General features: G+C 51.2%; 1 protein-coding gene across 4 annotated transcripts in view; it reads right to left on the bottom strand.

Annotated features, from left to right (window-relative positions):
• Positions 1–12,084: 12,084 nt before the first annotated feature.
• MPRIP (myosin phosphatase Rho interacting protein) overlaps positions 12,085–15,177 on the bottom strand; it is a 142,152-nt gene continuing 139,059 nt past the window's right edge. For 2 of the 4 annotated variants that reach the window (XM_080825800.1, XM_080825801.1), the window contains one exon: positions 12,432–13,218. In XM_080825800.1, the coding sequence (XP_080681926.1) occupies positions 13,147–13,218 (72 nt within the window). In that variant the 3' untranslated portion in view covers positions 12,432–13,146. Of the gene's footprint in view, positions 13,219–15,177 lie in introns of all 4 variants that reach the window. The other 2 variants (XM_080825802.1, XM_080825803.1) reach the window with 2 other exon arrangements.

Raw genomic sequence — 15,177 nt, 5'->3', positions numbered from 1 at the left:
GCATAGAGCAGTCACGCTGCGTGTTGTTGCCCGTCTAAAGCGATCTGTGACTTACTGTGTTGCGCAAGTGAACCTCAAGTTAATTTTTCTGATGTAACTGAAGCTATAAAATACATAGATCGGAAATGAGAAATGCTTGTACGCTGAACGTGCTTTTTCACCTGTCTTTTCCCGCACTGTGTGTTCTGAAGGGAGAGCAGAAGTTGTAGCCTGTGTTTGGAATGATGAAGCCGGGTTGTCCTGGACTTCTGGCACACTTAAATAAATAATGTTCTTGTTCTGGAATGGTCGTACTGGGTGTTTCTTTGCCTTTGCTCAGATAGTGGGTGCTGTTTATTAAGTAACATTTTGGGGGGGTGGACATGGAGCTGTTTCCAAGCCAGCGGTCATGATGGGAGCCACCAACAGGAGCCAGACCCGAACGTGCTACTGGGGGGAACTCGTGTTTTCCACAGGTAAGGCAGGTGCTTTTCCCAGGGCAGGGCTTAGCCACTGCACTGCGGGCCTGCTCGCCCCTGCGATGTCCCCAATGTTGGAAACGCGACCTCATCATTTGTGTGGTAGTGCGGCACTCACCGTGTGAATGCTTTCTCCTGATCCAGCCAGCCGGCCAACAAGAAGCCAGGAAGCATTTTCCAACATGTCCCTGCTGCTGGTGGCGGGCTTTCCAGCGTTTTCCCTTTCACCCTGTGACAGTGGGCACACAGGCAGCCCGCTGTCCCTGCCGAGTCTGCGTCTGCTGTGACCGCAGCCCTTTCTGGCCAGGCCAGGCGGACGCACATTAGTAACGGGGTGCAGAGGTGACCTAGCCGAGCCACCTGGATGGAACGTTTTTTCAGAATTCCGAAATGATCTCATCTTGTAATATTTTTTATTCAATAGTTTCATTTATATTGCTGTCTTCGTTATTTGAGCAGCGGGATATTAAATCTCACAAGTTTCAGGTGGTACTTAATTGGTTGGAAAAGAATTGCAGTTAAGATAAAACTGCCTCTTGCAACGCTTGTGATTGAAAACCACTGTCGTGGGAGTAGTGTGTGGCCGTGACCGGCTGCTGGCAAGTGTCAAATGCCCTGGGAGGGTTTGAGTGAACCCATGCACCTGTATTGTAATTTAAAGCACATATTGGTTCTTTTGAATTATCTTTTTAAAAAAGCAGCTGATTGCATTTTTGAAAAGACTTCATTGGGATTCATATATCCTAAGATGCACCCCTGTAAAGTATGCACCACTCTGATTCGAGAGCATTGTCATCACCCCAGAAAGAAATCATGTCCCAAGAGCAGTACCTCATTCTCTACCACTCTCAGCCCCTGGCAACCACTGACTTACTTCCTGTCTCTCTGGCTTTTCCTACTGTGGACATTTCATATACCTGGAATCCTACAGTTTGTGGCATTTTGCACCTGCCTTCTTTCATTTAGCAGGCAAAAAAAAATTTTTTTTATTTGACAGAGCACAAGCAGGGGGAGCAGCAGGCAGAGGGAGAAGCAGCCTCCTCTGTGCTGAGCAGGGAGCCGACCCCAGGACCCTGGGATCATGACCTGAGCCGAAGGCAGATGCCTAACTGACCGAGCCACCCAGGCGCCCCAGCGTGTTTTTTTTTTTTTTTAATTTATTTTTATTTTTTTCCCCAGTGTGTTTTTGAGGGCTGTCCCTGTTGTAACACATGTCAGTATTCACTTCTTGTAGCTGAATAATACTGTCGTGTGGATAGACCACGTGTTTGGAACCCATTCATCAACTGATGGACATTTCAGTGGTTCCCACCGTTACATGTAAAGGAAACATTCACATGTAAGCGTTCATGTGGAAGCATGTTTTCATTTCTCTTGAGTATATGCCTTGGAGTAGAATTTTTGGGTCCTAGAACTCTACCGAGAACCTGCCAGACTTTTCCAAAGTGACTGCACCATTTTACATTCCAACCAGCTAAGTCTGGGGGTTCCTCCTTCTCTGCATCCCTGCCAACAAAAAACTACCACTGACTTTTTTTTTTAAAGATTTTATTTATTTATTTGACAGAGATCACAAGTAGGCAGAGAGAGAAGAGGAAGCAGGCTCCCCGCTAAGAAGAGAGCCTATTGTGGGGCTCGATCCCAGGACCCTGGGATTATGACCCGGGCCGAAGGCAGAGGCTTTAACCCACTGAGCCACCCAGGCGCCCCTCCCTTACCACTGACTTTTTAAATCATAGCCAATCTATAGAGTATGAGGTGGTGTCTTACGGTTTTGACTTGGCGTTTTCCTGATGACTAAGGATGTTGAGCGTCTCTTCATGTACTTGTCACTTACAGGTTGTCTTTGGAGAAATGTCTATTCAAGTCCTTTGCCACTTTAAAAAAATTGGGTTGCCTTTTTATCGTTGAATTAGAAGTTATAAGTTTTGACTTACGAATTATAAGAATTGTAAGAGTTTTTTGGACTCAAGTCCCTTATCAGACATATGATTTTTTTTTTAAGATTTTATTTATTTATTTGACAAAGCAAGAGACACAAGCAGGCAGAGCAGCAGAGGGAGAGGGAGAAGCACACTCCCCAGTGAGCAGGGAGCCTGATGCGGGGCTCGATCCCAGGACCCTGGGATCATGACCCAAGCTGAAGGCAGACGCTTAACCAACTGAGCCCCCCAGGCGCCCCCAGACATGTGATTTGCAAAGATTTTCTCCCATTCTTTAGGTAGTCTTTTCACTTTCTTGGGTATTGTGTGCAGCTATGTGTTAGTAATTCTGATACAGTTAAATTTGCCAAAATACAGTTTGTATTTTGGTGTTATATCTAAGGAACACTTGCACAGCCCAAAGTCACAAAGATTGGCTTCTGTGTTTCTTTCTGAGTCTTATACTCTTAGCTCTTATGTGTCAGCCTATGAAACTTTTTTTTTTCAGATTTTATAGATTCAGAAAGTGACCCAATTACAATTCAACTATGCACTTTTAGCACTGTGCAATCCAGTGTTTTCAAATACTTTCTCCCTGCAGTTCTGTTCATAATTTTATAATCCTGAAGAAATTCTCTCACCTGAAGTTTTTCATGCATTCTTGTAATCATGCAGGATGTGTGATGTGCAGCGAAATAGCACCTACTGTCGTAACCCTCTTGTGATCAGAGACAGACAGTGAGGAAGTTATCAGGCGGTGACTGCCCGTCTGAAAGGAACCGGTCTTTTCCTTGATCAGGTGGTACGTCCAGCTGAGAACCTGGACAGGACTTCACAAGATGGGTCCATCATAAGCCTCTGTTCACTTTGCTCTGTCCACAAATATCCACTAGAGGCTCTCCCCACCCCCCACCCCCCACCCCCACCCCCACCCAAGGACAGAGCACAGTGGTGGAAACCAGAGCAAATGCTGACACAAGATTTATGTTTTCCAGGATTCCTCCAGGCACAAATCAGCTCCATGGCCTCTGACGGGGTAGCCAGAATTAGACCTCCTTCCGGGGTCCGCTGGAAAATTAGCATTTATGAGCCGGGGAAGCCCCTCGGTTGCAGAAGAGTGCATCCTGCCCCTGGTTTTCCAAGGCTCCTCAGCGGCAACCCCCCAGAGCCCAGCTCCAGTGCCAGAGCCCCAGGCCTGGCATTGCAGCCACGAGGGCTGGTATCTGGGCCAGTGCCGACAAGGCCACATTCTGCAGCAGCTTGATGACAAACAGACTTTCATATAAAATTTGGTTCTGTTTGAGCTGAACTAGGGCATTTCCCAGTTTCCGCCTTTGGTGGTAAGTGGACAGCAAATTTTATTTTGCAGTTCCGCTCAACACTGTCATGTTAAAAAAACTTTCTGAAATTCTCCAAAGCACTTGTTGCTGGACATGTTTCGATGCCATTCTTGTCCTGGCCAATTGCTACTTGCTCTTTATCTACCGAAGGGCAGATGATCCTTGGGGGTCAGTGGTGGCGGGAAAGGCAGCAGAGTGGAAAGGTGAGGCCTCAACATGGCTGTCTGTGCCACGTCCTCCTGATGCTCATTCTCATCCCTGTCCCTCACTGGGCCTGCCCACTTCCGGGCCAGGTCTGTGAATCATTTCGAGTTACTTTTTGTGTACGGTGTGAGGAAGGGGGTTCAGCGGCATTCTTTTGCATGTGAATAGTTGTCCCAGCATCATTTGTTGAAAAGACGATTCTTTCCCCGTTGAATGGTTTTTGGCACCCTTGTCAAAAATCGATTGATTACATAAATATAATCACTTATTTCTGGATTCTTAATTATGGTTCCTTGACCTGCAGGTCAGTTCCTATGCTGGTACCACACTATCTTGACTACCTAGCATTTGTGCCAAGTTTTGAAACCCAGTAAGCAAGTCCTTTAACTTCGTTCTTTCCAACATTGTTTTGGCTGTTCTGGGTCGTTACATTTCTATATAAATCTTGCAAAAGCAGCTAGGGTTATGATAGGGATAGCGCTGAATCTGTAGGTCAAGGTTGGGGAGTGTTACCATTCTAACAATAGCACATTTTCCAATCCATGAACATAGGATTCGTCTTCTTTAAATAGTCTTTCACAGTTTCAGTGTCTATGTCTTACACTTTTTTTTTTAAGAAATTGATTCCCAAGTATTTTATTTTTTTTTATTTTATTGCAATAGGAATTGTTTTCTTAATGTGTCTCAGATTGTTAGTAAATACAATTCATTTTTGTATATGAATCTTGTATCCTGCAAAATTGCAAAACTCGTATCAGTTTTAATCGATATTTTTGGGGGGGTGGATTCCTTAGGATTTCCCATATACAAAATCATGTCATCTACAAATACAGTTTTACTTCTTCCTTTCCAATATGGATGTCTTTCCTTTTTCTTGTGTGGCTAGACTCTCCAGAATAGACATGGTGAGAACAGATATCCTTGTTTTGTTGCTGACCTTAGGGAGAAACCTTCCAGTTTTCTACCCTCCCCCACTTTTTAAAAGATTTTTATTTATTAGACAGACAGAGATCACGAGTAGGCAGAGAGGCAGGCAGAGAGAGAGGGGTAAGCAGGCTCCCGGCGGAGCAGAGAGCCCGATGCAGGGCTCGATCCCAGCACCCTGGGATCATGACCTGAGCCGAAGGCAGAGGCTTAACCCACTGAGCCACCCAGGCATCCCGTTTTCTACCATTAACTATGAAGTTAGTTGTCTTTTTTTTTTTTTTTTTTAAATAGCTGTTCTTTATCATATTGAATAAGCTCCCTTCTATTCCTAGTTTGCTGAGTGTTTTCATCATGAAAGGGTGCTGGATTTTCCAAATGCCAACTGATGTTCACAACTGTCCTTACAGAGCTTAAAAAACAAAAGTGCATTAGATCTATTAGAATACCATTACATCAGACCAGTGCCCACAATTTAAACGATAAAAATTATTGAAACATCCTTAAATAATTGGAATAGCGCACTGGAAGTATGTATCCTTTATATGTCTGTACTCTCTTTCTTCTAAGTTTTGTGAATTCCGTTAAGTTGACTTCTAATAGGTAGAGTCTGATTTTAATTTTTGTGTATGTGTATTTGAATCACACTTTGGATTTCCACACATTTCCACATAATTCATTCCAAACGTTGTGGCAATACTGGAAAACTCGTTTCTTATTTTAAATTCATTCAGTAGGTCACAACGAGAATTTTAACAAAATTAAATAGAATGTAGACATCATTGCATATTCTAGTAAGGGTGCATTGTTTTGTGAAATGTTGGGTTGTTCCTGGGGTGTGTGTGTGTGTGTGTGTGTGGATTTGGTCATGAGGTATGATGTATTCTCTCTTTTAAAACCAAGAGTAACACTTTACTGTAGATGAATGTAATTATAAACGGGCAGAGATGAGAGAATTCGAGCTCTTGGTTGCTAGTTATGTAGCTCCTTGGTCTCCTCGGGACTTCGCACGGTGCTTCTGGCCTCCCCTGGAGGTTTCTGTTACGGAGCCAATGTCCCCTCAGTAGATTCATGATGTAAAGTCTCCTGATTTTAAAATGCTGACAACTAATCCTGAACTCTGCAAACACTGTTTAAAAATAAGCAGATGAAGGATGCCTGGGTGGTTCAGTGGGTTCAGCCTCTGCCTTCGGCTCAGGTCATGATCTCAGGGTCCTGGGATCGAGCCCTGCATCGGGCTCTCTGCTCAGCAGGGAGCCTGCTTCCTCCTCTCTCGCTGTCTACCTCTCTGCCTACTTGTGATCTCTGTCAAATAAATAAATAAAATCTTAAAAAAAAAAGTAGATGATAAAAAGTAAAAGCAAAACTCCAGTAGAAGTCTCCAGGCTACGGACGAGTTTCTGAATGTTGACAATGTTGACCTCAACGCATAGTTTGCATGTCTCTGTGCTACACAAAACCTCATTCACAGCATGCAAAGGGTGATGCAAAAATAGTTTATTATGATATAGTTTATGTAAAGTTAGGTAATATTTACAAAGTAGAAATGATCAGCGACATCCGTGGGAATCTAGCATGTCACACAAAGGAATAAATATTCTGACAAAGTAACACTTCAAATTGTAGCAAACAGTCGTTCAGAAACTCTGTTAATTAAAAAAAAAGCTGCAACAACACCATCACCGTCTTGAATCGTCCCAGAGGGCGGGCGGCTCGGCTGGCCAGGCTCATCTGTTGGGGAGGAAGGCGCAGCCCACGGGATGCCCCCCAGCCCGGGCCCCGCCGCACCTGCGGGCCGGCTCGCAGGGCTCGCCCGCGCTCCCCGGGGCCTCCGCGCACCTCCGCACGGCACTTTGGGTTTGGTGAACATTATCATTTAGCGTTAGTACAGAAATTAAACACCCGTTAGAATCATACACGCTTCTGGTTGGGATATCACCCAACGGCTGAAAGAATTCGCTGTGGCAGAAACCAACGCTGTGGATTATGTCCCGACTCATCACAGCAGAAAACAGCACGCACACACTCCACTGTCCCCGCGTCAGCTGCCCCCGCGGCTCTGCATCCTGTCCCTAACAGCTGACCTGAGACATTCATGCCTATAGAAGAGTTTAGTAGTGAGAAAAGAATTACAGTTGTTGAGGAGTCACTTAGAAACTTTACATTTTATAAATATTACTTAGGAAAACCACATGAATTCTTATCACTTAACTGGTTTTAAGTCCTAACAATCAATCAGTAGATAAGTCGTTAATACTAAAAGGTAAATCCTAAAATCCACTTGAATTGGTTTTGTGATAGAAACGTGACACAATAATGACTTTAGTGTTCTTTATATGACCTATTCCTAGCTTCCTATGAAACAAAACTGCAATGTGTGTTACTAGTGCAAAGGGCAAAGACGGAGGCCTGGGCGAGGTGACGGGGCGGGGGGGGGGGGGGCAGGTGCACTGTGCCGGTGACCACCACCTTTCCAGAACTCCGCTCCTTCGCGGTGTTCCAACTGTGTCCTGGGAAGTCGCGCCCCGACCGGCCGCCAGACTGTGCGCCTCCCCCTGCACACCCTCCTGGCTCATCCTGAGTACCGGACGATCCAGTTCTGAGATGCTGTGACCACACATGGCCGCGGACGCCTGCAGTAAAGTGACAGCGTGGCCGGATTGGTGCCTCGACGCCGTCCCACCATAGAACCCAGGAGCTGAGGAGATGCAGACGCCCAGCCCGGCAAGAGCTCCCAGGTCACCCATTCAGGCCAGTCCAGCCACAACTGTGCTCGAAACGTCTCCCTCCAGGTCGTTCACGAGCCCGGCCCGGGTGTGGGGAAGATGGTCCCACCAGCTTCTTCCCCACGCTGCTCCCCTGCAGGGCTCGGAGTGCTCTGGCGGCGAGCATCGCGGCCCTCTTGCACGGGCAGCGGGCATGGAGGCAGGCCTGCTGTCATCCCAGAGACTGTCATCCGCTCTTTACATCCTCCCCCCACCGTGAAGTGGCCACAGCTTTTAAAAAGATACATCAGTCATGAAAACATTTCTTTATATGTTGGGTGGAGTTCAAGGTTGTACTCAAAGCCATCCGCCCTAGCTTACAAAGGGAGGTCTGCATAGGATTTTATTTTTTTAAACCCACACAAACTTTGTAACACACAAAAAAATCCCTGCGGTAACTTCCGAGTAATATTTACACTGCTCCCTTGGGATAATATACAGGTTATTTTAAACAAAATAAACACAGCTGCTTGTCAATACAGAGAGGCTGGCGTCCACACGGAGTGCACAGCGGCTTCTCTTCCCAAATCCCATGTAGACACGGAGAGGACAAGGGCCTGGGCTGCATCTGAGCGGCCGTCCTGGCTCCCTACACCGGGGGTGGGGGGCTGACGGATTCCTCCTACTCTGCTCAAACACTTGGAGACGGGAGCCCTCTTCCCTTTACAAAGAAACAAGAATACTTGCAAACTTGTTCTCCAAAGGGCACAAGAATGAGGCGGGGGCTCTCCCAGCAGAGAGCCCTTGGGAGACGGCGATACTGTTTGTTTCCACTCTGCGTGTGGGTCATGGCTTCCTAGCAAAGGATCCCAAACCAGTGGTTGCACCAGACTCACTGCAGGGGGATTCTTAACTTCGGTCTTCAACTGAGGAAAGCATGAGCTGGCTAAGAGTGCGTCCGGGTGTGCGACCAGAGCGCACCGTTCCCAGCTACAACGGGCCCCACGTCCTAACAGCACTCTGAGGACTGGGTGGATGTGGCCATGGAAGAAGGGACGTGTCCACAGTGTCCTACCTGGTGCTGAGAACAGTCAAGGACTTTAGCTTTTGGCCCGATCTCAGGTGGGTAAAAAGACCTTTCCTAGGACCAGACGTGCAACGTCTAAGCACACACCTTTTAGGGATCTGGTGGCAGGGAAAGGCCGGAGAAAGCCCCAGGTGGGAATCGCGTGGCAGAACCACTAGTGCTCCTTCCCAGTCGCTGGTGGGCTGGCTGGGTGCGTAGGGCCTCCTCTCTCAACAGGGACCCGAGGCAGAGGGGCCCAAGACAGAAGGGGAAGCGAGCAGTGTGCCGACACTGGAACTTTCAGAAGCCTTTGCACCAGCCGGTTCGGAGCCGGTGGGAAGGGCGGGGCTGTGGGGCCGGGGGCCAGGACAGAGGTTCAGACCCAGTGACCCAGCAGACGCCTAACAGAAAACACCGCCATGGTGCAGTTTCGGCGTGTTCAGGGTGGGAGGGATTCCACATGACTGAAGCTTCTGGAGAACTGAAGCTTCCGGTGAGCATGCCAAGTTTCCTTTTCAGTATCTAATTCCTGCTAAGTGGAATACTACACATACTTCCCTGTCCTTTGTGAACCTCTGAACGTATCCCCCCCAATCCAGGCTTTCTTGGTGATAAAAGGGGGGGGGGGGTCACTGAATTTGGTTTTAGTTTTCTGGCTTTCTAAAATTGTGTCTAGAATGGAAAGTGTTAAAAATTCCAAGCTTCTTTAGAACAATGAGGAGGAAACTTCCTTTCAGGAATCCTCTTACATTAAGGAGGACGGGCTGATGGGTTACAGTCCTTCCACTCTAACTGAAAACGGCTTTGAGTCCCTGGAGAACCGCTTCCGAACTCAGGGGTGAGGTCAGCCATGAAGCTGGCCAGCGGGCACCAAGGAGGGGAGAGGACAGCTGTCCCTGCCTGGAGCCTGCAGGCTGAGGCAGCCTGAGGAGCCAGGGTCCTTCCGGAGCCGGGGAAGTGACCAGCACCGGGACGTTCCTCGTGGAGGGAGGAACCTTCTGGAGAAGTTCCCCGCCGGCTGGCTCAGGGGAGTGGGGAACAGCCCCGGGGGGTTAGCTAGCCAGCGGGTGGGGCCCAGCACCGCTGTCATTTTATGGCCACGGAGAGGGGGTCCTGGGGTAGGCTCATCTGAGCCGCAGGCCCAGCGGGGCGGCCTCATGCGCTGCCTCAGGCCCAGGATGAGCTGAAAAACAGACTTGCCAAGGGGAGCAGCAGGCAGCAGTGACAAAAGGGGTCACGTTCCATCCTCAGGCCAGCAGTCAGTGTTCCAGAGTATTTATGAGATCTCTAAAGAGATTGTTTTTGTGCCATCAGTTTTGTCTCCTGGCCTCATCTGTCCGCGTCCCCTTCAGGCAGATTCCGAGGGTCACAGTTCTGTTAAACACCGCAATTCCCCCCCTTTCCTAGTCCGGCCCTCGTGAGACCCCTGCTGGCTCACTGTTAGCCAGTGAGCGGGTGACAGACTTCCCTTGTCCTCTGCCTCTCTACTTGCTGGATTCCTGGGGAGAGGCCTCTGGTCTGGGCTCCTGACAAACCACACATCCCCACTGTGGCCTCCACCTGTCGCCCCAGGACGGCCCTGGCTTCCTCCCTCAAATTCAGACCCATTTTGATGCCTGATGGCACAAGCCTCCATTTCCAACGGCGGAGTGCTCCGTCTGCCACCTCCCGTAGCCACTGCCACGGTGCTGACGGGGGCCACAGCCAGCCACTGGGCCCGGAAGGCTGGCTCTCACTCCCGCACAGGCGCCGCTGAAGGAGACCGAGCAGCAGGGCGCGGCCCCGTGTGTGGCCGTGTGCACACCGTAACATCTGTCTGCCCTCCCGAGAGCCGTCCAGCAGAGCGGTCTCCCCCTGCATGTGTCTGGCGGGGCTGACTTGCAGGGGCCAGCAGGTTACAGATGAGCCAGTGACCAGGAAAGAAAACATGACTGCGCAGACTCGATCCCTGTTCTCATGTCACCCTGTCCCCAGGGCAGTGGGGACACTCCTGCTGTGCGGTCCACCCTAGGGGCGGTGGGAGCGCCCTTGACAATCACCCACATGACCCCATCCGCAGCCCCCAAAGGATCCTCCTCCACGAGCACAGAAACCAACTCTACCTCCTCAACTGTACTCTCTTCTCTCTGGAACCTGGTGACTGAATTCTTCCCGGGGGGCTCAGGGGCCTGCAGGGCGGAGTGGGGACTGGGGTGCGACACACAGGTTCTCACTGAAACCCCTTTGTTCTGTTCTGCCTGCTCCCTCCAGCCAGAGGGCGGGCCCCTCAGCAGGCAGCTTGTCCCAGGTCCTAGTCCGCCAGCCATGGTCACGGTGCCATGCTCGCCTTGGGGCTTCTTTTGGAGGCTGCGGCGGGAGCAGCCTCTTGCTGGAGAGGAGCCAGAGTGCCCCCATTTCTAGCCCGCTTCCTGGTAACCTCCAGAGGGTAGCAGCCCCAGGACCATGACTTCTTGTCTCTGGGGCGAGGAGGAGCAGCCTTCAGAGGCTGCGGTGAATGGAGGGGTTTCCCTGTCTCTGCCTCTGACCTCCACATGCTGCACTCAACTCATGTTCCCAGAATTCGGAGGGTGAACCCCGAGGGGAAACGATGAAGACAAGCGCATATGGCGCTCTCTGACCTGATCAGAGCGCTGCAGCCACGGGCTGACTTGGCACAGTGACACTGCCAGGAAGGTGGGAGGGCCGGAGGCAGGGAGGGGGCTGCTTGGAGGAGAGCCAGAGTACCCAGGGCAGCAGGAGCCGGCAGAGAGGCCAGGCGACACGGCCCCTGTCCCATCAGATCCTGCGGGATAGCACACCCTCTGCTGTGAGAACACACACATTAGACAGCGTTTGGGGGAATGGGCCCCGGGGGCCGAGCATCCCTTCTCTACGCTCCCATTCTGAGAGGCACACGCACAAAATCATGGTCCTTTCTAAAAATACCACCAATCTACAGGGGGGTGGTGCAGTGGTGCAGGGAGCAGTGTCTGAGCAGTAGAATGAAAAAACCAGACCTAATATTCTCTTGCTTTTGAAAACATGGGAGAAAAGCAGCCAAGGAGTGACAGGTATGGATTAAGAGTCTGGAAGCTGCTGAGGGAAAGGCTCGGTGCCAGGGGGAGCTCAGAGATTATTCTAGTGAGAAGAGGGCATGCCCCAGGCCCTGCCAGGGCTTTCCCAGGTGACCCTGGCCTTAACTGAATCTAGAGACAGGGCATGGTGCCCTTTCCAGGGCCCACAGACCTAACAGAAGCGCTGACACAGCGAGACCAGAACAGGACCCCCGCTCACTCTCTGCCGATGCTTCCTGCCCGCCCTGAAGGCCTCGGCACCGCTGCCGTTCGCCTAGGCTGCTCGTCTTAACACGACTGTTGGTCTTCCCGGGGCCTCGACGGAAACCCCGGGGCAGGAGACTCCCGAGAACCACTGCGGCGTTTCCTGACAGTTCCAAGGTCTCACTCCAACTGGTAGAAAAAGCAACTCTCTTGGAATAGGTTTACTTTGGACTCTCTGAACACTGCAAGAGAACTTTTCAGAGCTCAGGTTAGAGTTAAAAACAGGTAATAAGGGCAGTTTTCATCTGATTCCAACATCCTCTCTACGTTCTTCTTGACTTAACATAGGGGTCTTCACTCAACCTTCTCAAAGGCAACGTGGAGGTTTCTTTCAGAAAGGCTCAGCACCCGAGCAGGCTTCCCCCTCAAGGACTGAATTCATCACCGTTTGCAAGCTCCGTCTGAAAACCTGGGGCCGCAGGGCAACGCTCGTAAGTCTTTCTGGAGAGAGCAGGGCTGCCAGTGACCAAGAAAGCAACGAGCGTAGGAAGGAATGAGAGGGGCCGGGGTTTTGTGCAAGATTTAATAAAAAACAAACAAAAATAGGAATGGCTGCTTTCGACATTTTCCAGGTTGTGAAAGGTTCCCCACGATGATCTGGGGTGTGGCTCTAAGCTGAAGTAGTGGGACGAGTACAAAGTGCTGTCCTCCCAAGCCAGAGGCGGTGAATTGCAGGTTCCGGGCCACGCCCCCCACCTGCTCCTCCAGCTCCTCCCGCAGGCGCTCTGAGTGGTCGGCGCGGCCACCTGATGCCCTGCTCTCTCCCCGCGGGGCCCACACGTGGCCCACAGGTAGCCCAGCGAGAGCCGCCCGGGCCGACTCCACACACTGCACCCGGCGGGATAAGCTAGCTTATCGACAGGCTGCTGGGCCTTAATACTGACAGTGAGTGCGGTGGACAGCGGTGGGCGGGGGCTCTGCGCAGACCCTGGCCGGGAGCAGACAGCCCTCCTGGCCCCCGCTTGGCTAGTTTGAGAATACCATGGAAAAAAAGCTTTGACAAAGACGTAGGAAGCTGGAATCGACACAGTGGGGAACGGTGTGAACAACCCATAGACCAGTCTCTCATGCATCCATACCCACAGTTAATGATGACAACATAACAACAACAATAATAATAATAAAAAATAAAGGTACAGACAAAAAGCAGCGCTCGGGTAGTGCTGCCGCAGGCTGGGAGGGGTGTGTGTTCAAGTGGAACGGGACGCGGCTAGTCTTTCTTCAAGTCCCTGGATTCAAAGAGCTTCAAGCGTTCTTGCACCGTCAGGCCTTCCTTCAGACTCTGGGTGGAGACGAGAGCAGGAGAGAGAGACCGTTAACCGCCCGGCCAGCGCCATTGTCGCGGCTGCAGTCAGGCAGAGGTGCGGGTGCCGGGGTGCGGGGTGGGGCAGGAAGGGCTCCTCGAGAGATTAGTGGGGCATGCTAAGGAGAGAGCCGTCCCCTGTGAGATGGTGTTATCCGGATGAGAAAGGAAAAACCCAGAGAAACAGACCACGTGTGTAAGTAGCTGAGTTCTGAGCTTAGGGCTCTTCAGACAAGCAGTGACCAGATCGGTTCAGCCAGGGGCAAAAGCTGTGCCAAGAACTAGAAATTCGCCCGTCCACATCCTTCTCCCGGGGCAGTCTGTCCCCCTCTACCTCCTCTGTGACAGTGACACAGTGGCTGGCAGCGTGTGGCTGCGGAGCCCTCCTCCCCGGGCTGCCCCCACCCCGGCCACGCCTGCCCCCTCAGGCCCGCTCCTGGCACTCCCCGAGCAACAGCCCGGCAGGATTCGCTGTTACTGGGGACCTGGGAACACGTCAACATATTTACTACGATTTTCAGAATGTGAAGCCAATACTCTCTTCATGTATGACCTCAGCAAAGTTTAAATCTGTGGGTTCCAGGATGAGTGACACTTTGCAACCAGGGGGACAAAATATGTCCCGCTTTACTCTTAGAGGCTTTTGCCAAAGATCTGCTCTCTCGGTGAGGGCAGGAAGATCTCCTCGGAGCATGGCTGAGGAGACTCTGGCACTGGTTCGGATAGGACTGGTGCCTTAGCGGCCACGGGATCTCCGTGGCAAGTCTCAACTCCAGCCTCAGATGGCCAGTTCCCGGGGCTGGCACGGGCTAGAGCTGACCTGGGTACAGGCCCCCGATGACCACACGAGCTTCACCCCTGAATCAGAGCACCAGGCTGCTCCTGTGGGCCTGGAGAGCCCAGCCTGCTGTTTCCAGCTGCGAAACACTCCTCGGGGCTCCTGATGTGGCTTGGCCTGATGCATCAAAGCCTGTGAGTGGGGCCTATGGGACCGGGCCGCCTGCAAGGGGCTTCCCCCCACGTCACGGAGAACAGCTCTGCTTGCTTTCTATACTGTGGAGCTGTTATGTGTGTAAATGAATAAAGCCAACTTTTTTTTTTAAATAAAGGGTTCTATGGCTAACCTTTCTGAAACCCACTGGTCCAGATGGACCTCTACATAAGCAATTGGTTAGGGTCACTGTTGAAGCTTGCTACTCAGTGGGCTCAGTAGGTAGCTGATGGGGGCAAATTCATGTCCCATTCTGAACCTGAAACCTGAAATTCCCTTAATGCACGTAATTGCCTCAGATGCTCTCGGGTCTTCTCCCAAGTGCTTCAGGCCAAGCTGCCCTGTGCACAGCAGGTCGTCTCAGACACGTGTTGGGCACGCATGGCCACGATGCGGGAGGCCCCACACCTAAGTGCCGGGTACACAGGCAGGCCTGTCCCGTGCCACACCACTCCGTTCTACCCATTCAAAGGATGGTGAACGTCCTGCCCGGGGTATGCTCCCCCCATGCCCTGTCAGAGTCCCTGCTGTGCTCACGACTGTAGCCGGGGAACAGGCGATAAGGGGCAGCCCAAGCTGTGCGCCCAGTGCCACATACCACTGTACACTAGAGCTCTAAGGGTGGGAAGAATGGAGCCCCACAATGGCCCTGTGCATCCAGATGAGGGTCCTTGGGGTACACCATGGCTCCCCGGACTCGTTCCTCCCACGTGGCCGGTCTCCCCACCAAGGGCCTCTGTGACCCCATACTCACACTACCAGACAGGGGCCTTCAGGAGAACCCGTGGGGAAAGGTTCGCTCTGGTCTCAATACCAGAAAAGACATGAAGCTCTTAAGCAGAGCCTGCCTTAACGGGCGCTGAGACTTTCTAGCCTTTTGAGTGAGGCAGGATATAGAAAGAGAACGTCGATAAAGGACAGAAGACGGTATGCGTAAGATCCCATAT

The sequence above is a fragment of the Martes martes genome (genome assembly GCF_963455335.1).
Source record: "Martes martes genome assembly, chromosome: 16".
Lineage (NCBI taxonomy): Eukaryota > Metazoa > Chordata > Mammalia > Carnivora > Mustelidae > Martes > Martes martes.
This window is presented reverse-complemented; position numbering and strand designations above follow the sequence as displayed.